Here is a 23,188-nt window from a genome sequence, read left to right as displayed (position 1 = left end):
GCTATACTGCCGTTCTACGAATAATTGTCCAACGTATACAGGGAATCCCATAGAACATGGGACAATTATGCGAATAACGGTGGTATATAAAGATCACGAAAGTGTCTATTACACGATATAACCAATTTGCCAGCCGTGATTGTCTTTGTCGCTATGAACATATTTCGGACGCGTACAATAGTTTATTGCCAGGCGCGGAGGGCAAACAATCAGACTAGGTATATCAATAAGAGATCAAAATTCAGACACAACCTACTTTCAAAATGTTAACCGGATTCATACGAACAATGCTGACTACATGTGGCGGATTTTTATAGATCGGCTGAGAATCTCAATATTGATGATATATCTGGTCCCCAAGAATTGTTAGGCGTCGCTGAATATACTAGAAACGAATCGATTTTTTATGTTCAAGAATTTTTGCCACTTCAAACCACGAGTCAACGATGGCCAATTCACGACCCATTGATTCTGCACACATATTGGCTTTGCAACCTTAAGTGAACAATAAATTTTTCACAAAGTGCCTATAGCTTGTTGCTGTTTTGATATGTTTTACATTCATTATTGTTTTCCCCCATCAAAAGAGAAATCAAAACTTACCATGATTTTCAATATAAAGGAAAACATAAGATATACTTTTCCTTAAAAAAGCAATGTTCTATCAGTTATTTTTAATATGTTTTTAGCACCGCAACCAATTTTTTTTCATGAACACTTCGTGAGTAAATCTTCCACGACAACTACTCATTTTCAACTGAACTTGACATAAGCGAAAGCTTGTCTCAATTTTAAAAATGTTTCTAGTTGATAAATTCAATAAAGGCTCTTGTTATTCATCATGCTGAATTCCGACAGCAAATCTAAACAGCTCAGATATAAAATAATTGTTCTAATTCCTGAATTCAACTGCAAACGAAGTTGAAATTGACAATTTTATTTTTAGTTTTTATTTTGCAGGATTGTGTCCAGGATTTTATTCAGCTAAAACCTTCTCTTGAAAACAACAAACTTTTTTAGAAAAATATAAGCTGAATTTTAACTAGACAGTTAGTTGTTTTTGCGGTTTTGCTGTTAAATTCAACTAAATCGAAAACAGAAATTGGATTTAGCACTAGAGCTGATTTCTTGCTTTCCGTGTGTTATTGTGGGGAGAGTGCGAGTGGACCGACCCATTCCATCTTACCGGACCCTCTAGTACAACTTACAATAAGGTAGTATCATTATACAGAGGAGTCTTTGTACATATTAAGAACAATGAAATACGTTCCAGCTCTGCAAACAGACGGTACGTTATGAACAATTCAGCTCCGAAACCGCTGAGGAAAGCTCATTTACGGAAAAATTTCAACACGCAGCCTCTACTGGGACCATTCATAAATTACGTAACGCAAAAGTTGCCCAAAATTGACTCCCCCTCTCCCCATGTAACAAATTGTCACAAACTTATTTACCCCCTCCCCTATTACGTAACAAATCCTTTGAAAATTTTTTTCTAGTGTGAAAACATGTTACGTAACGTTCTAGCTTACTTCCCCTCCCCCATTTGTCACAATATGTCACAAATTGTCGCCCCTAAACGCGTTACGTAATTTATGAATGGTCCCTTACTATCCCTGCCTGAAACATATATGGTGGCTGCTGTTCAGACCATAATAGCGACTGTAAAACTTGCGTCAAGTACCTTAAAGTCAACAGCCAACACCATCAGTGAGGAAACTACTGTCAATAATGGATGGTTCATGTTAGTGACCCGTAAGGGCAAGAAGCAATGACCGCGAACATAAAGGCAGTAACCGCGCTGACGGCACAGATCCCGATTAAAGTTTGATAGGAAATAGAAAACCAAACTTGATGTTGTGATATTGCAGATAATGATAGCTCATACTGTTCTCGTTTTGGTCGGTCGTGATATTTTGCTATTTCCAAAAAATCTATGAAATACAGAAACAGGAAAATGATATGAAAATTTACTATTTCCATGCTAACTGTTGAAAATAGTTTGTAAACAAACTTTTGTTTTGTTGATTTCTCTCACTTAGCTATAATTCCACCAGAGAAAACTTTTGCAACTGCTACCGTAAACGGAGTGACTTTGATTACTTTGTTTTTAGATGCAACACATTTTCCCCAAGTTTAATATTTTTAAATCGTGAATCGATGTACGAAGCACAAGGTTGGATTGTTTTCTCAGAATTCCGGGATGATTTTGATAACCTGGATACCTTTAAGTGAACATTTTAAGTTCTTGATATCAACGTTTTCCATTCAATTGTTTGTTTAAACCTATTCTGAAAAGATACTCTTTGTTATACTGGGGTCGGGGTGGGCGTAGCGTAGTTGGTAAATCGATTGCCTTGTACGCAGCGCACCTGGGTTCGAGTCCCGACCCTGCACATAGGGTCAGAAATTTGTCATAAGAGATTTTTCTAACCTGAAGAGGCGAGTGACTTTAAGGTTAAAACCTCTATAATCGAAATAAAAAGATATTCTGGGGTCAAATTCATTATACTTTATAATTCGAGTGACCAAACTTATACGTATAATATTCATAGTTTCGGCTGGTGGTGAATGGCGCAGCTTTTTTAGTATTTCTGCAAAAAGTGTCATTTAAGAGTACGCATCAGATTCCCCGAGTGGTGTTTTTTTTCTTTCAAATTTGTTTATTCGACACGGCTCATTGCGGTAGCTTAACGGAGCCGTGGGTCTCTTAAATAATTATAATATAAAAATGTATAAAAACAAAAATTATTGAGCGTCCTTTGGATCTCATCCACGCTACTTTATATTGCGGGGGGAGACTTTCTTTCGCGGCGGGAAAGGGGTGTGGGTCGATTGAGTTTTCATCGTTGCCGTCAATGTCATCATCGCCTTGATGTTCACGATCAGATGTTCCTCCTTTCCCACGGCCCTTACGGGTCACGAGCGTAAAGCCGATGTCGTTGTTATTTGCTTCCTCGCCGATGGTGCTAGCAGTTGATTCTGAAGTATTGTATGCTGATTTTACAGTTGTTATTATGGCTTGAACAGCTGCCACAAAATTGGCAACCGTTTGTGGTTTTGGTGATGTTATTGAAGACTGTGTTTCGGATTGGTTTGCCGAAGATGTGTGGGCAATTTGTTGTGAAGCATTCTCCTCAACATTTTCCACACAAGGTGTTCCATGATGTACCGTCTGGTTGCAGTACTTGCACGTAGGAGTCTGCCCTTCGTGGGTGCATAGCGTGGTTTGTTTGATGTTAGTTTCTTTATATTTGAATTCTATAGTCAAGTGGGAGGGAATAGGTCTTACGACCCGCATCCTCACCACAAGAATACCGTTGGGAATACTTTGGAAAAAGTTTCTCCAAGTATCAGGTGTGACTGATTCCACTTCTCCGGATTGCGACATGTATTTTGTAATTGATTCATGGGGCGTACGCGGTGACAAATCATGTAGCCTTACATCTATATAATTGTTTTCTATATATACTGGTATCTTCACACTGTCACTTTCAAACACGTATTTTAGGTTGTGCTGTAAAGTGAATCGTTTTGCTTGGTCTAGCGTGTTGAATGATATCAATACCGCACTGCGCAAGTGGTGATACTGAAGATATATGACATCCTTAAGCCTAAGCTTCATGTTCACCTTCAGAAAATGTTCCAACTTACGAAGACTCGGTCGCGTAGAACAAAATCTTAAGTCAACAACCGCTGTGTTGGGTTGAAGTAGCGCTTTTTCATCAAATTCGCTCATGATGCAATGTTTCCTTTGTTCTAGATACACTAACTGTCGTTCACTTTGCTCTTTGTTGCTATAACTTGGCAGAGGAAAAAAGTAGATCGAACGGTTTCCTTTGTTCTTAAGACAATGTACACAAGAAAAGAAGTACTGTATTGTGGTTCGTTTTGCGCTGGATCAGACAGCAACAGAGTTTCGTGACCAGTGTCTTTGGTGGTTGTAAGTCCACTGAATCCCGGGTGGTGTTTGTACGCTGGGCATGATGAACTCTCCCCACAGTAGGCACGTTCTCTATCGCATTTGTGAAGCGACACACCATTTTGTCCCGTTCTGTGCTTCAGTAGATCCACGCACTGCAAACTCGAATCAGTGATTACTCCGTTGATCTCAACTTTATGAGCAGGTATGTAGACGCGGTAGTACTTCATAAAAGGCATGTCATTAGTAACACAATTTGCTTGCTCCGACCGAGTTAAATGTGTATGTTTAAAAAGAGGATGTTGGAGTCTTTGAGGACGACCATCAGTTAGGTTTTTCAGAAGAGTATATTTATGTGCGAGCCTGGAACCCGGCGTAAAGTGATTTTTTTAAGAATACGGAGGAAGAGACAGAATTTACGGAAAACATAATAAATTGAAAGATAAGTTCGTCGATAATAAGGCGAAAATGTGATCAGCTATCTTCACTTGATGTATGACTGAATGCAACAGACGTCCTTCGAAGTATGTGTAGAAACCTTAACCATAAAAGCATCTTTGTTTTACTCGCGTTGCAAATGGGTGAGTAGTGTCCGCGATATAACCGGAATGTCGTGATGGTACTTGACTGTTAATTCAAATCTAAGTATTGAAATTTGCAATTTATTTGGAAAATTCTTTCAAGAAGTGTATACTTCATATTCCAAAACAGACCGCGACTACTTTTCATTTATACCTGTATTTTCAAATGACATTTCCGTCCACGAACTATCTGAACACGAAATTACCACTGCACTAAAAAAAACCTAGACGCATCAAAAGGACTTCGACCTGACGGAATTGTCCAATATTTTAAAAAAATCTAGCAGAAGAACTTACTCTACCATTACTACATATTTTCAACATGTCACTGAAAAATGGAACATTTGCAGAAATATGGAAATCATCCTTTTTAGTGCCAATTTTTAAATCAGGCACTAAATCGGACATTCGAAACCATCGAGGGATTGCCATTATCTCATGCATTCCAAAATTATTCGAAAAACTAGTAAATGACAAAATATTCCAGCAAATCAAAAATCAAATAACAAGCAAACAGCATGGCTTTTATAAAGTCCGCTCAACAACATCAAACCTTTTAGAATTCGTAACATTAACTGTAAATGCAATGGACAATGGCAAGCATGTGGAAACTCTCTACACAGACTTTAGTAAAGTCTTTGACCGTATTGACATATTTTTATTACTCTTCAAACTGCAAAAATATGGTATGGAAAATAAACTCTTGAAACGGTTCGAATCATATTTAACGCAACGCGAACAAACAGTTCGCTTTGAGAATATACTCTCTGAACCAATTCGTGTCACCTCTGGCGTACCAAAGGGTTCGTACTTAGGCCCTCTTCTTTTAATTTTGTGCGTAAATGACATTATCTTTATACTCAAATATCTAAAAGTGCTTATATATGCAGATGACATGAAACTTTTCATGGAAATAAGAAATGTCAAATACACTGGAATATTCCAAAACGAAATCAATCTATTCCACACGTGGTGTAGCAAAAGTCTACTCCAACTTAACGTAAAGAAATGTAACACAATAACCTTCAGCAGAAAAATTTTAAATGTTCCCATAGACATACACTTTGGCAACCAACTAGTAGAAAAATGCAAAATTGTACGAGATTTGGGCGTAATCTTAGACTCCAAGCTCACATTTGTGGAACATTATGATACAATAATAAATAAAGCAAATAGTATTCTGGGCTTTATTAAACGTTTCAGCTATAATTTTGAACACCCTTACACAATAAAATCATACAATACATATGTCAGGCCAATTTTGGAATATTGCAGCATAGTATGGAAGCCATACACTGTCCTGTACGAAGAACGCATCGAATCAGTCCAAAAACAATTTATTTTGTACGCACTTCGTAAACTAAACTGGACGACATTTGCTCTTCCATCGTATAAAGCACGTTGCATGCTCATCAACATAGAAACACTCAAAGAACGCTGCGAATTTGCCATACTTTGCTTTATCAACGACATTATTTCTCAACGTGTACAATCCGCCTCATTACTTTCGCAAATAAAATTTTATGTACCTAGCCGTCAACTAAGAACTCGTACTTTATTCCAAGAACAATCTTTTAGGACAAACTGTGCTAAAAATAGCCCCATCAATAGAATGATGCGTCATTATAATGCAAATTGTGTAATAATCGACCTTTCCATGTCCAGAAAACAAATTAAATTTGAACTTAATCCTAGAAATAATGTATAGTATATAAGCAAATATTGTGATACCATTCTATGTTGTCTACATATGCTTGACGAAAATAAACGCCCAAATAAATAAATAAATAAATATTTTAGGAACCTTCAGAAAAATAAGGTATAGTAAAATTTCGCTTTTCGAAGTTTTTGTACACGAATATAATAACAAATCAGTATCTTAACAGTTTAGAGAAAAAATTATTTGAAATATAAATAATTCGCTAGGATATTCAGGCTAAATAAGCCATCTACGAAAAATGTTTTGAGTTATCAAAGTCACCCCGATGTTCGAAGTGAACCTGGTTTACCGGGTGAATATGTGAATTAACATGTATTTTTCGTGATTTTCCACTCTACCGTGGAATAGGGAGCGAAACAAGTTGGTTTTCAAAAATCTTTAGCCCTTTTGAAGAAATAATATTGATTTGACAATTATATCTGAGATCAGAATAAGATTTTTATTTGATGTTGAGATCGCAATATGCATTTTACTTGTTGTAATTTTGATTTTCGACTTTGTTCAGAATGATTACGACAACGGGAGATACATGAAAGGCCCCCAGGATTCAGTTACCATATATTAACTAGTTCATTTAATGTAAAACCATGGTGCTGGGAGCATGGCATAATTGGTAAATCGATTGCCTAGTACGTAGTTCATCTGGGTTCGATTCCCATACCCGCTTATAAAGCCAGAGATTAATTTAAAACGAAAAAGAAGCGAATGATCCTGAGTTTAAAACTTCTATAATCAAGCACTATGAAAAGTGTAGCTTGTTACAAAGGAGTAGAAATTTAGATATAAAAATCTAAAATCTAAAAATCTTTTATCACGAATTTGGTTGTTTTGCGAACCCACATCTTACTATAGCCATTCGGCCAAATGGCATTAGGCTAAAAAGCATTCGGTTATCTGACATTTAACCGGACAGTATTCAGTGATTTTTTCATCCAACTGCATTTTACTCAATGGTTTTCGTTCAAAAGACCATTTTGGGCAAACGTTCCTATTTACTGTGGCGTTTGGCTTATAAATGTGAAACCTACGTTAGCTCGAACGAACAGGTCATGTTTAAAAGAGAAATGGAATAAATGTTTCTACACCAATTGAACAACAGCAACTGCAAAGTTTCATTCGAATCGGCGAGGGTCATATTTTGCGGTCGGCCGGCTTCTCATAGAATCTCTCAAAAGGCTTTTCCATCCACGGTGTGAAATGTAAAAGATAAATATCTCATGACTAATACCATTACCGTTTTCATGTGTCTCGATTATGATTGTAACGTTCACATACATGTGACGAGAATGTAAAAATTACAAAACTGAAAGTGTTTGAGTTTGAAAAAGTTTCAATAAATCCTATCATATAACGACTATATTAATAAAATAATGAGGATGATATAATGATGTGTAAAAATTCTTATACCAGCTGTATAGTAGCCTGTTAAAATTCCAAGAAAATATGCTTAATAATAATGTTTCGTGAAACTTATTGTGTATAATCATTCTGCATTTTCTTTAATTCTTAGTATTGAAAATTAGCCCAATAGGTGATACCAGAAATAACGTTGTCTTTCAGTCATCAAGAAATCCCACTAATCACATTGATTCAGTAATATTACAACGTTCGACAGGTGACCATCAGTGCACCCCGTGATGTGTTTGTGGAGCAAATAAATTGAAGGCAAACAAGTCATGAAATGATGACAGCATTGCAGTTCGCTGTCAGACCTACCGCACCGCACCAGGTATGCTCAGTCACGTGAGCTTCTCGGAGAGCTATTTTCCGCCAGGTAGTCAATCAAATTATTGCAAGATAATAGAGCGCTAGCGGTTGGAAGGGAACACACAATAGACGACGCTGATGGAGCCCGATGGAGTAGTTTAGCTGAAAAGGAAGAAGCATAAAAGGGTCAGTTTTAGCGGGGTCGGTGCACTTATGAACCATTATTTCACGAGCGAACCACATTATAGGTACCTGTGACGAGGCGGTGCGCCTCGACCGGCGCTGTTGGAAAGGTTCGTTGCTCCAATTTTGAACCTTCGGGTAGGGCGTGCATGTGTCTGTAGGTTGATTGTTATGTTCGCTTCATGCAAGATTTATTATTCCACATTATTTTACGTACACTGTGTATGGTATAAAATTCTAGATAATAGATCTACGACTGAACTTCATGTTCGCTGAAGCACAGTTGTCTTCCTGTATTCACGTCGATACCGCTGATGCTCGAAAGTATGTGTGTAGTAGTATCATTAATTTTGCTTCCCGGACGGATGCGCTTCTGGAACTGCGAGTGAGTTGCTCAAAACTAAGCACCTGTAGGGAAGGTGAACTTTTACTTTGCTGGATCCATACTACCCATGATCGCATAGTTGTCCCGTTTTCTATAGGATTTCCTATCTTTATGGGACTGATATGCGATCATGGGCAGCATACTGGTAAAATGCGTTATTTTGTACTCTACTTTCGTTGCACACTATCCAGATTTTACTTTTTGTTCGCTCCTTCTAAACTGTCTTAATGTGGTAGGTATATTTTACGAGCTTGTTTAAATTGACATGGAACACTAATTCTGTAAACATAGCTGAACGAGGTTTCTGTGCCAAAAATTCCATTATAGTTAAACTTGTTGATTTTCAAGCCTGTAACAAATAGTTAAGCGATTACGGTGTTGTAATCATTACTTGAATGAGTCATTATAAGAAAAATTATGCAATTACGGTTCTACGACTAGGGAATTATCGTGTTATGGCCGTGATAGTCGATATGCGCAGAAAATATTAAAACAAAGCATTTAACGTAGGAAATCATACAATTCATCGACTTGAGTCGAATGGTGAATGTAACACGGTATTTTATTACTCTCTCAATATGATATTTGCAAAAATTATCTAAATTGTAGCTAAGGTCGTTTTGTATTAATAAAATGACTCAATAGTCAGAATTCAACTCGTCACTACGTCCGCCTTCACTCAACCTTCAGGTAACAGCAACGTTCCACTTATTTACATCAAGAATTCACTAAACTATTCCAAAATCCTTGGCCCGATTTTTTCCGGTTGGTGGTCAGTGCTCCAGATATAATTTAGTCGGATATTTACGGTGCTGGTGGCACTCTTCCTCTACCATTACTCTGGTCAGCACGTGATATCCGTTCTCGACAAAGCGCGAGACAGTGAGTGAATGGGAACCGAATGGCTTCAAGGCGTCGGTCGCGAATGGTGGCAATTTGCTGTGTTGATATGGAGAAGAATAATGTTGCATTAATCCACTTGACCGATTCCTTTTTGGAACACCTTTCTAGTCGTAGCTTAACATCAAGATGGCCAGTTCACCAAAAATATTATACCGCTAGTTCAGTTATAGTGCAGCTTGTGGTTGCAGAGGCATTTGTGCCTAAATACTTGATGCTTTTATTGTGGTTTTTCATTTGATTTAAGCTGCCAATCAGTGGGTTGTGTTGAATTTTGTTGTAGAGCTACAGTAAGTAAAGAATCGTTTTGTTGATTTATTCTGCCGGATACCCAGTGTTAGTGATTTGTGAGCAACAGAGTTTCGTGAATCGCGAGAAGGTTGGGTGGTTTAAATATGTGATTGTTATACAATTTTGATATGTCATCAATCTGTGGAACTTGTATGAACTGATGGATATGCTTTCAAAGTTCCAGAAAAATTGTGATTAACAGTGTTATGTGTACATTTTTGGTCGCAGCCGAGGAAATTTTTGTGCATAACAACGCACTGCGCAGGGATTATTCGAAAAGTAATATAGGCAAATAGAATATTTTGCTGATCTTTGAAAAAAAATTGAAGGGTTGTGAACAGGACATGACCACGGTGGCATAAAAATGTATCTTTTTTCAAGAGCGTGCAATATAATTCGCAAATGAATTTTAATCTATCACAACTATTTACTCATATACTAGTTTACTCTTCTGCTTCCATATGTTACAATTTTCTATACACCAACCCCATTAAAACCTATTTTATTAGAGTCAATGAACTTTAACAAAATTCTAAAACCAAGTACAATACCATGTTCTCTGTTATACTTTTCAACTTATTTCAGTCAATCAGTTATCTCATTCGCTGATTGGCATTATTTAGCTAACCCATCTAGCAAAAATAGGCTGGTCTATCCAGAAAATAAAGAAAACTTAAAGGGTGTTCCAACTGCTCAAATTGCTACTGAGAGATTAAGTTCTAGTTAAAAAAAAAAACAGTTTTTAGAACTGAACCGCTCCCAAACGTGTCCTTAGGTCGTTAATTGCCTCGAACCTGAGTGTATGTGTTGAATACCCTTTATATTTTCAAAACTGTTCCAAATGTATTTCAAATGAAGCAACATAGAGAACGACAGCTTATATCAGTTATATAGTTCGATACAAAACTGGTCGAATTAATCAAAAAGATCTGCTGGGAATGTTATTGTTTCTATGTAAAATCCACTTTGAAACTACCAATATAATACTACGCTGCCCTAAGGAATTCGATCTATATAAAATAATGGTGCAAACCTGGGATGAAAACCAATCAGAGCATTCTCTTAGTCAGATGGCAGTACTTTTGGGTTGTACCAAGAATAACTATAGGTTATCTCGTAACCTTTTGAAAACAAATCAAAAGTGAAACTGTTCGTAAATCGAGTTGAGTCCGCCCGTGCTTTAGAAATAACTGCGGAAGCATGTTGTCCGATGCCTTAGTGATAAAAACCGTATCATATATATCCGAAATATGAAACATGCGTGCTAATAAGCTCATTACCCTACGTATCTACAAACTGCCGAAAACATGGATTGATGTAACGCACACACAAGCAAAAAATATTTTTTTTTTTTAAACGCAAACTCTCAAGCAGCACACACATGTCGCACCCTGCAGTATTGAGCTCAATCCAAAACCACCCCGACTTTGCAAATTATCCTGTGACACCGTGCTGGCACCCGAAAAATTCCAGTGGGAAGCCACTGCTAGTTATGTTTTTTATTCAATTAGTTTATTTTATAAGGTACGTTTGAGTTAGCTTAAAGGTGCTATTTTTGTAAAACAAACATTTTGAAACTCTTAAAACTAGGGGATTACACATTTGATTATTATTATTATTGTTTTTATAGTGAAACTATAGAAATTTTACATCTGTCTTGTACATATACAAGAGGGCTTCATATAATATTCGTGAGATTCGTGATTGAGGATCATTTAGTGTTTTCACGCAGTAATACACTTTAGGAATTTTAGCAGGGAGATTATTGGAGAAATTAATTATTAACTAAGCAGTACATTTTACAACCATTTTAAAAACTAGGAATAACTTGAGGGAATGATTCAATTTTATTAAGATGAGGGGGTGTTAAATAGGGTTACTTTTATAAGTATTAGTATTGTTGGCCATTGCTTAATATTTAACAACTAGAATTAGAAAAGACAGGGGGAAAGATATTAGGTGGGGGGGGGGGGTTAATTCCTACATCTGGGTATCAGAGCCAGGGGAGATAGGGTGGACAACAGGGGACAGACAGGACGAGAAAGATAGTAACTTTTTGGAAATCAACGACAAGTATTACAGACTCGGATGGTCTTCATCAGGAAGCACCACGTATTCGGTCGCCGGGTGGTCCTCCACGGTGTGGTTGGTAGAACAATTTTATTCGAAAAAAATCGGCATCGCTAAAACTTCAGCATGTGATAGAATGGGCTTTTCCCTTTCATTTGAAAGTAAAATTAAAATATTCTGTCGGGGGCTCCAGAACAACTTTTTATTTTAAAGTTTTTTTGTTTGAAAATTTAGGTTTTTCAATGGAACTGGTTCACATTTTTGCCCCTAGGTAGTACTTTAGACATTCAAATATTACCAAAAGTGAGAATCTGATGGACAATTTCATTGTGTACAACTTTGTAGAAAACTACATTACGATCTAAAATCGCCAGAGAAAACTATTTAATTTTTATCAAAGTTTCTAGATTCGCACAGGGCCTATTGGTTAAAAAGCTTTATTCCAAAGCCGTTTTTATTTGTAAAAATGGATTGACTTATTTTAACAGTGTACTCAGAGGAACCTGAATACTAGCAAAGTCCCACCTTTAAGCGTAAAAAACATAATTCCATATTCCACCGTTTTTTGCGCACCAATGATATTTTAGGAGCATGGAGATATAGAGAAGAGTAGATAAAATTTGAACAAAATTAAGACTCTTTTGAAAGATGCTGGGTAATGCAGCAAAATGAAACATTTTTTTTCTGTCACAGATATATTTGTTTATTCTTTTTTTCTTCACTCATTCTGGAGTATGCTTGATGTAATCTTGAATCAACCTTTTTGCTCTTAGCATCTTGTTGGATATATTTGGCCTAAATTTTAACTTTATATTTGATCAAACTCGATTAGGTGTTCAGTCATTTCATTTTATTTCAATTGAGAATCCTGATTGACAGTTTCATGAAGGATAGAAAAATAATTCGATGAGATTTATGTTCAAGTTTGTTAACTTTTGGGAGTCGCTGTACATTGAACAGAAATCGCAATAGTAAATGAGAAATAAAGGTTTTGTCTATTGTACGAAGATAGCGATCTCAATATAAAAGTAGATATAGAAAGTATCACCTTTACCCGAAAGACGTATTGCTGTTAATGTCTCCAGATTCAGAACTGAACTGGCAACTCTGTCTTCTTGATATGTTGTCTTTGCTCTTATCCCATATTATGAGGGAGATCTTTAATAAACAGACTTGTATTACTTTGAGAATTTACTGAATGTATGGTCCAGCCTGATATTTTCTTGTGCGTTTTCTGTTGTGATCCGTGTACAACGAGTGACGACTCCGGAATTTCTTCTTAAAGGAAATTATGAAACTTGGTTTTGTTCTTTTTTCTAAGATTATGTGAAGTGTGTTAGATTTGAAAATAAAATTTGAGGACAAGCAAAAATCTGCATCTTTAAATTCTGATGAAATGAATCTACCCCAAAAGAAAGCGAACATGGATCCAAAACTCGAAGAGCTTTTTTTTCTTTTTCAATCATCTTTATTTTAATATTGATAAAGACAAACAGGATTCTCAACCCAAAATTGCAATAAAATATGTCGTTTATTACAATGACTCGAACTGTCTACTTTAGTTCATTCAAATATAAAGCTTTGAATTTAAGCCAATTGTATTTTACCAGGCAGGATAGGATCAGGAAGAAGGGTCATTCTAGTTTACATTAGCTATCCTCTAGAGCGAGAAAAGAAATGAAAAAGGCATGATAAAATCCGTTACTACATTAATCAACATCTTGAAAAGGTATAAGATTATCGAATAAATTTGGTCAACACATTTCAACACCTCCTTGTTCATAAAGTGTCATTTGCGCCCAAGACCCGGAGAAATCTTAAAATATATTTTTTCTGCTTAGAATGGAACTTTGAATACATTGAAATTTATCTGAATTTACTGTTCATTTAAACCCAACATTTTTTTGTAAGTCCTTATTGATCGACTTCTTAATCCATAGGCCCCGCGCACACCTAAAAACTGATAAAATTTTAATAGCTTTCTCGGGTGATTTTATATCGATTTATAGCATACGAAGTTGTAGACAGTAGGATTGTTCATCAGATTCTCAATTTTTCTATTTTTTGAATGTATATAGTACCAATTAGTAGCAAATGCGAAAATAATTTCATTAAAAAAACTTAAGTTTTCAATCAAAAAACTTTAAAATAAAAAAATGTTCTAGACCCCCCGATAGAATATTTTAATTTTATTTTCAAATGAAAGGGAAAAGTCCATTCTTTCATATCCCGAAGTTTTATGGATGCCGATTTTTTTTGAATAAAGTTGTTCGACAAAGACACCGTGCCTCCTCGAGCCGGTAGAAGATCCTCTAGACGATTTCGTAGTACGGCAGATGCCGATCGACAACACAACGCGTTGCGCGTGCGATGTTTGTTGCTGTAGGTTCCGTGATTGTTGGCTCAGAGATGTTTGTGTCAGCTTGAAGTTGTATCTAACCATCGTTGGTGTACGGTACAGGCGGACAAAGGTACTTCTGAGAATGATACGAAAAATAATGGGGGCAATTAAATCCGTATATTGACGAATTTTAAGAAGGTGTATATGAGGGGCATATAGAGGAGATTGCGGCTTGGCAGTATATCTCGAACCGGGATATAGAGTGATCTTCCTCGGGCCCGAAGGGAGTCCAATAGTTGAGCTCTGACACAACAGTAATGGACGCATGCCCAGACAATATGTTCGATATTGTGGTAACCGTCACCACAAACGCACATACCGCTATTCGCGAGCCCAATACGTCGGAGGTTTAAAGTGTAGTGATTGAACATGACCCGAGACATCACTCGAGTGAAATTTCGACCCGCATCCATTCCACTGAACCAAGGTTTATTATACCTTCGGAATAATAGAATGCAGCCGCCATCCTAACTCTTAATTGCTTTCTAGCATCCTATGACGAGGTATTGGAAAATTTATTGAAGCAGATTGGTCTTTCATAGATGTCGTCTTAGCTAAAGAGTTCGCTTCATTATTACCTGGGATGGAGCAATGCGAGGAAACCCAAACTAAGGTAATCCAATACGATTTTACAGACAAAGCACGCAGGAGCTCCCATATTTCCCCATAAAATATGGAATGTGCTTTCTAGAATTCATCAAACGGAGAGCTTCTATTGAGCTGAGGCTGTCCGAAACAATAAGGTAATGATCGGTGGGAAAAGTATCAATAGTTACAAGAGGATACTGAATAGCAGCAAGTTCTGCGACGTAAAGTGAAGCAGGATCAGCAGGAGGTGGTGAGGTTTTCATTGAATATACCGAAGCCAGTGGAACCGTTGAAGCTTGATCCATCGGTGTAAAACATCTTGTTGCAGTCGACTTCTCAAAATTTACTATGAAAGATGCTTGGGATTACTTGCGGACGTATGTGATCCGGGATTCCACGAATCTCTTCTTGCATGGATGTGTTGAATAATACAGTTGAATCAGAAGCATGGGAGAGATTGATAATACGAACAAGAATTGATGTTTTGTGCCATGAAATCGAAATACAAGGACTTAAATCGAGTACGGGAGTTGAGCTCGACAATCCTCTCGAAATTTGCAATTAATAACGGGTTCAAGATATCGCATCGGATGAGCAATCTATATGAGAGGTCCTAAAATCGATTTGTCAGCGAAAACACGCCAGAACTTCTAGACTCATCATATGAGTCGATTGCATGCAACTCAAAGTAATATGCAAACAACCAGTTTGACGAAATGTATGTTCCTAGTGGAGCGGAGACACAAATCTCCGTATTGCATCACCGACAATATCGTTGTTTGCTACAGCCTTATCAGGTCTCTTGCATGGGCACCCCACCATGTTCCGGTTATTTTATGGAGAAAGTTCGGTCTTTTTTGGCAATCAACGAGCACCGACGCGCGACACCATACACCATGTCTCTGTGGCGAGAGCGAGTGACATGCGAGAACATATTTACAAAGCAAAATGTCAACACCCAGCACTATATCCGCGTATACCAGTCCAGTTGCACAAAATAAGCTTGTCGCTATACACCGCACGGACTGGAAAGATTGACTGATCGCTTCACCGTACGGATGGTACATATATCATGTTATACATGACATTGAACACAAGAGCTAATGTTGGGGTGTTTTGGCCATGATTTTATGGGGACACTAAACCAAGTGGCAAGAAACTGAAGAAAGGTACAAAATTCCTAATATTTACTATTCTGTGGCACCTGCTGTTTAATTTAATCACGTCACCACCTGATACACCATATTACTATAATACTAGTAAACAAACATGCAATTTAAGCAGTGCAGTTAATCCTTAAAAAAGAATGCATAAAAAAACAAAATTTTTGAAGCGCAACTTTTGTATTTTCTACTGGTACTCAAAGACCTTATTGAAAAAAAAAACGAGTCCAGCATGTTTAATGTTTAATTTTTTGTTCTGATTTTTCAAAATTCCTTTGGTCAAGTCTCCTCACACCTTGGTCAAGTCTCCCCGCAGTGGGGAGACATAACCAAAAAAAGCGATTACAGAAAACCTGTTATACCTTTTGAAAAATTTAATTAAAAATTGTGCAAAAAATCATGAATATGGACAATATAGGGTGTCTCACATAAAATTTCATCGCGAAGAAACGCTGTAGAAAATAATCCAATGGGTATTTTCCCTTTAAAATTAGGGTATAAGTAGTTTAGATTGTATTGTTTACACTGTATTTTATCGCTTTCAGTTTTTCGAAATGGAAAAATGGAAATTAGCAAGCGTACGTTTACGGTATTAAAGTTGAATGAAATTAATGTGCTAAAAGCTTACTACAGGTATACCTCGATTTAACATACATTTTCCGATTCAATCATGTACGTTAAATCGAATTTTATGTTAAATCGAAACACAAAAGAAATATTAGTTTTCGAATAGAATTTTTTTTGTTCACCGTACGAAATATTTACGAGGATATTACTGATTTTATCCACCTAACAGTGATATAGAAGTCACATTCACAATTAAACAATTAGATTGCTCTTCTGAACATAAACAACATATTTATCTTAACCTTGCCAAGTATTCGCCAATTCTAACAGATATTCATATCATAAAGTTCGTCGCAAAATTTTCTCAGAATTCAGGATAACTTATAAGAATAGTGTTATTAGCAGTACAGTATTAGTTAAATTTTTTTCATTAGATTCTTTTTAACATCAACAAAGTGATTAACCATTGTGTGCATGAAGAGCACAATGCCTAACTTTAGTAAGTAAGAAAATTTGTGTTTCTATTTTGTCTCATCTTTATCTTGTTAGACTAACCTGTGCGTCAGATAATCGCAGAATGCAAAAAGAGTACACTACTTGAGTTCACGAGCAAACGAATAGTCATGAAGTTTTGTAAGCACAGGAGTTCTACTTGCTGAAAAAACAACCAAAACAAGCCATTGTAGCGCTCTAGTTCTCCTTAAAGAAAAAGTTTGATTAAATCATTTTGTACACGACAGATACATTTTAATTACAATACAAAAAATATTTAAAAAATTTTGTTTAGCCCTTATGTATATGGAGGTGAAATTCGCTAGAATGTTGATGTCACTATTATCGATCTCCAAAGTAGCCGCGTAGCATGTAATGGCTAAAGCCAAGAATTGATCCACTTGTTTCCTGCTCCCACGTTGTAAAAGGCGAAAAAGACGGAAATCTTCTTTTCATTTTATTAGATCTATCTCCTTTTTCATTTATTGGATCCATCTCCTAGATTTCTATTTGAACGTGAACCTTTATTATGGTACTCCTGGGGACCATGTATCCAGAGTCTTCGATCATCTTGAATCGTACGCAAATGCCAGTACAGTTTATTCGAATCCCAATCTTTACTAACGACCATTCTCTACCCGTTGCAGTTGTTGAGAGTGATATATACAGATATACAGAATACGCAGTAATATAAAAAGAATATAATCACAATCAGTGTCGGAATAACATTGCTTTTGTGGGCTTCCTCTGTTTACATTAAGTAATGACCAGCACCGGTATTGATAAATAAACACCGTGAGCTTACCAGGAGTCCTACATTGAATCTTCCTCATTATAGTCTTTTGCATTTTTTTTACAAGAGGAGTCGATCCATAACGAAGTTTTTTTTGAAAAATGTCCACATGCACTGAGAAATTCACCTGTTCAATACAGCCTGAGAAAAGATATTATCTTAAGCAGGAATCGAGCTTATGTCCTTTCAAGCTCTAGTTGGGTGCGTTAACCACTCCACCATCGAGGAACTGTAATGATTTCATTGCAAATTTCCAACAGTTTCGTAATAACCGCTACAGCCCCAATACCTATTAGTGGGACTCACCGTCCGCCAATATCTCATCACCGCCTTTTCATTCCATCAACTATCTTTCCAGTTATCTATCTTACACATAAAAACCCATAAAACTATTATCAGGAAATAACTTGAACCACAAATTCGTGTATTCATTTTGTTGTGCGGTATCAAAATAAGAATGTTTTTGTATCTCAGAATCTTAAACATAATCTAGCGAAAAAACGAAAATAAATTATGTTTCTTTAAGCATTGGAAGCGGATCATAGTATAAAAATTGAAATTGATTCTTAACATTTCGTTTTAGTAACATTGATAATGAAAAAAAAATTAAAAAAATTTGCATGTATGTTAAATCGAGGCAAAAATTACGTTAAATCGAAATATGTTAAATCGAGGGTATGTTAAATCGTGAGTATGTTAAATCGAGGTATACCTGTAATGGGTTATATTTGATTGTCTGAAAGTTCGAAAAGGATCGGTCTACCAGGTAATTTTCTACAGCTTTTGTTTCCGTGAGGCAGTTTGATGCGGGACACCCTTTATCTTTGCACATTGTATTTTTTTGACTTTTGAAGGATTGAAAACTTTTTTAGAGATTTTCGTAGGTTAAACTGAAAACCTGGTCAAGTTTCCTCATGTTTCCCTACTCTATATTTTAGTAGTCATGAATTCTACCAACTACTAAATTAAGCGATATAATACAATACTGTTTTACTAGTGACAAAGCCAAGATAGTTTGCTTAGCAATAATGCCCCACAGACTAGGAAATATTTCATTTTCTGGTCCTGAATCAGTTGATTGCCGAATTTATCCCGATTGATGTTTACATAAAGTATTACTGTTACGTTTTCTAACTTCCCCTTTGTTTTCCCTTCTTCTTTCAGGCTCAACATGTGGTCTCTGCTGAGCCTAGTCCTAGTGCTCAGCCTACTGATTAGTCCTTCCATCACACTGCCAAATGGTGCCCCGGAGAGTGTATGCAATACGATGCTTCCGTTTCACGGTGGTGGCATCCCTCCACTGACGACCACTTCGCCCTTCCGGATAACACCGGTGACATCGGTTGTCGGTGGCGGCCAGGTGCTAAATATCGACATCGAATCATTCCCAGGAAATGTTGTGTTCAAGGGTTTCATGCTGCAAGCCCGCAACCGATTCCCACCGAATCAGGTCGTCGGTCATTTCGAGCTGACTGATGAGAGTGCCATTAAGTTGATCAACTGTGGCGGAGAGAGTACAACTGCTACCCACACCAATACTCAACCAAAGAAGGACCTCACGTTGGAGTGGATCGCTCCTACCGACTTCAAGGGAGAAATTGTGTTCAATGGAACGATCGCGCAAGACTACGATAAGTTCTGGGTTGGCCTGGAGTCCACGCCGGTTAAAGTAGTTGAAAGCGGACAGAGTCCAACGTCAGTGGTAGGAATATCTACCACAAGAAGGCCACCGTCGACTACCATGGCACCGTCGTACCTTGCGCCCACTAGTGCTAGGGTAAGGGTTTCGCACTTAGCTGTTAAAAAAAACCTTAACGAAGAATTTTATTCCAGGTCGAAACTGTGGATCCCATTTACGAAGGATGTGGAACTAACAAAGGATGCTTCGGATTCCCCGATGGATGCATTGAAACCCGTAATTGCCGTGCCGTGGTTGCTACTATAGTTCTGGGTGAACGCTACATTTTTGAAATGAAATCTGGCTATAGTAAGAGTTGCTATCATCTAAATGATTCTATTCTTAATGAAACCAAAATTTCAAATCCTTTACAGATCGACCAGCGTACATTGCTGTCGGCCTATCGAATGATGCCAGGATGGGTGACGATTCGGTCATTGAGTGCGTTCCAGAACAAGGCACAGTTAAGGCTTACGCCTCGTGGACATTTGCTGGCCCGTATGGCGTTTCTCGGCAGGGAATTGCTCAAAACTTCATTCAACTTAAACGTTCGTCCTTTGAGGATGGTGTGATCTACTGCCAGGTTGAGCGTGATGCCATGACCACTGTGAAAGGACAGAGGTTTGATTTGATCAACGGAAAATACCACCTGTTGCTGGCAACTGGAAGCTCTGCTGACTGTAATATTCACATTCACATTTCATAAAAGAAACGTGGCTAACAATTCAACATTTTGCAGCAACTCATGTGTCCTATCACGACATTGGTCGCCATGTGTCGGGTGTTCCACTAGCTCTGGCTGAAGTTGGTCCAGTAAAGGGAACTTCGAAACTTCTGCTGCGATTACACGGAGCGTTCATGTTGACTGCTTGGATCGGAACAGCCTCGCTTGGAATTTTATTGGCTAGATATTTCCGCCAGACCTGGGTAGGCAGTCAACTTTGCGGAAAGGATCAGTGGTTTGCAGTAAGTGAATTGATGTCAGATTCAGAATTTGATTGATGAATAATTTTTTTCGTTCTAGTGGCACAGATTCTTGATGGTTCTCACCTGGGTGCTGACAATGGCTGGTTTCGTCATAATCTTCGTTGAAATCGGAGGTTGGTCGCAGGCGCAAAATCCTCACGCTATTCTTGGCACAGTTACCACAGTTCTGTGCTTCCTGCAGCCAATCGGTGCTTACTTCCGACCCCATCCCGGTACCAAGCGGAGACCGCTGTTCAACTGGCTCCACTGGCTGGGAGGCAATGTGGCTCACATTGTCGGAATTGTTGCCATATTCTTTGCGGTTAAGCTGCAGAAGGCAGAGCTGCCAGAGTGGCTGGATTTCATTCTGGTTGCGTTCGTGGCGTTCCACGTGTTTATGCATTTGATCTTCTCCGTAAGTAGAGTGGTTTGGGCAGTTCTGGTATATGTGGACCTGGATATACTGCCAATGCAAGGAATGTATTATAAATTTTGCGCAGACAGGAAGTGGAGATATAATTTCTTATGTAAATAGTACCTGCGCTGCGAACAGAAAGGTCTTTGTTAGGTCAGCAAATGGGAGTTTAATACAATCAAACTACAAGGAATGTTTTATACCGCTGAGAAATGACTCGTACTTTTCAATAGCAAACGGAGCTCCTTATAAACATATTCATTCCTAATCGCACCTGTGATGGAAACCTCTGTTTTCCTTTCACATCTACAAATGCCTCAACAAATCGTCGACTTGCGCGCGAATTCATCTGGAAAAAAATTGAAATTGTTGGAATTGTCCCCTTTCCATTTAGTAAAGTAAAAATCCGTTATAAAACACAGAAACTTGTTTGGAAATTTTAAAACCTTTAAGATTTCAACGTCCTCGCACTTTATGTTCGATATATTTAGAATATATTTGTGAATCTTGGTGAAGTTTTAACCAAAACAATGCTTCTGAATTAAAAGGTTACGACAACTATAAGCGCTAGAGAAATTCAAAAGACGCAGTAAAATTCTAAACGAATCTGACTTCAATCTCAGTTGAAACTATTATGTTATTATAGTAGTAGAAATATCTTTGAATAATATTGACCTGTGTGCCTCTCCTACTAATTATATCAAACGAAGAATTCGGTAAGGGTTTTCACGAAACTATTAGGATTATATCTATCACATTACATTCAATTAAATATTACATATACTCTTCCAAAAATTAATTATTTGTTAGGAACGTATTTGGTCAAAATTAGTTGGCTATATCAAAACACATTGACCTATTCATTTCTTGGTTGCGATAAAAATACTTGCATATCCTGGCCATGAACATTCGGTTTCGTGAAAACCTCCCGTACCAATACCGTATAATTAACCCGATCTGGAGCTTATGTCTCGTCGTTTTGTGTATATTCGGCGCACCGGGCAGTGGATGACACTCTACCATGTACAAATAAATCAACACCTAACCGACAGTTCACAAACTTCCTCTTCCATACTAACCCTGCCGTAGTTCCTAGGATTAGAGCAGATAATTTCCAACCGCCCTAATTAGGTTCTCTCTTGGATGCAGATCGGTGGATGCGTCAGCGAACGACGTAACGCCCAGCGTGTGACCTCCTTCCCGATGGCAGATATGACTCCATCCCGAACATCGATGAGCTCGGGAGATCGCAAACAGGACGCGGCCGTAAGTGCACCATCATTTGAGAATAAAGGATTATTTGAGGTTTAATTTGCTGTTCATTTTTCCATTTTTTTAGTTCTCCGGCTTCCGCAAGGTGATGCTATTCTTCTATATTCTCATCATAGCGGCGTTCGTGATCGCACTGGTGGTCATTGCCGTGCTGGCCCCGATTGAGGACGCCGTCGAGAGTATTAAGAAACAGATTATGAACTGAGGAGTATTATTGCAAACGTGCTAGGTTTAGTACCACAGATTGTCACTGGATTCGATTTTGTTTCAACCCGGATATTGTTACATTGTATTTAGTAGACAAGCTTTACGCTTGTTCCGGAAAGCTCCGCTTGTACATTCTTACTAATTCTTATTCAGCATTCTCGTGTAGATAGGTGTGTATAGATGAGTTATATTGTATCGAATGTCAGAACCATTCCAGCGACAGATTAACACATGTTGCGAGTTAAAAACAACGTTTAATGTGTCGCATAATCCCTATTGTATAGTATGAAAGTTTATGTTAAGCAAAGTTTAGAGTATGAATAACAGTGTGTCATCTTGTACAAGCTGATGTATTTCGTTGCTCCTGGAAAGCCTGGAACTTATTTATTCACAAGCAAGGTGAGACATTACTGACCCCTTTTGATATAGATATTTTTTGTATCAATTTATATGTTTTAAAATATTTTTGTATGTCAGTGAAACCCAGCCAGACTACCTTACTGATTAATCAAAGAACAAGTTGTATGTCCGTATATACTATTCCATCAGTCGGAGGAAACTGTGTACACGATGAAGATAGTAAAAATAAACGTTGCCATCCAGATTGCGTTGAGAATAATATTTTTTTTCGAAAGACACTTGTTTGAATAATTACGTTATCAGGTCGTTAATTTCGAAGTGGTGTCTTGCTGAAACTTTACCTCTTTATTACATTTTTTCTGCATTATTGTAAAACTTTTGATTTTAACGGTTTTCCGATGATATGTGAACATATTTCGTTTAACATAATAAAAATGAAACAATTCTAGTTGCAGTTTTCCATTTCATCTCGTCAAGAGTAGAATCAAAAAATCGCTCCGCCATAGCTACCAGTAAAGTAATTCGAT

The 23,188-nt window shown here is 37.5% G+C and overlaps 1 protein-coding gene across 4 annotated transcripts in view; it reads left to right on the top strand.

Moving 5' to 3' along the window:
* LOC131691974 (putative ferric-chelate reductase 1 homolog) overlaps positions 1-22,906 on the top strand; it is a 125,325-nt gene extending 102,419 nt beyond the window's left edge. For 3 of the 4 annotated variants that reach the window (XM_058978789.1, XM_058978788.1, XM_058978790.1), the window contains 7 exons: positions 18,928-19,540; positions 19,597-19,750; positions 19,816-20,121; positions 20,181-20,407; positions 20,466-20,822; positions 21,954-22,088; positions 22,162-22,906. In XM_058978789.1, the coding sequence (XP_058834772.1) occupies positions 18,935-19,540; positions 19,597-19,750; positions 19,816-20,121; positions 20,181-20,407; positions 20,466-20,822; positions 21,954-22,088; positions 22,162-22,299 (1,923 nt within the window). In that variant the 5' untranslated portion in view covers positions 18,928-18,934 and the 3' untranslated portion in view covers positions 22,300-22,906. The remainder of the gene's footprint in view (positions 1-18,927; positions 19,541-19,596; positions 19,751-19,815; positions 20,122-20,180; positions 20,408-20,465; positions 20,823-21,953; positions 22,089-22,161) is intronic. The other variant, XM_058978792.1, reaches the window with a different exon arrangement.
* Positions 22,907-23,188: the final 282 nt, after the last annotated feature.

This window comes from Topomyia yanbarensis, chromosome 3, assembly GCF_030247195.1.
Source record: "Topomyia yanbarensis strain Yona2022 chromosome 3, ASM3024719v1, whole genome shotgun sequence".
NCBI lineage: Eukaryota > Metazoa > Arthropoda > Insecta > Diptera > Culicidae > Topomyia > Topomyia yanbarensis.
This window is presented reverse-complemented; position numbering and strand designations above follow the sequence as displayed.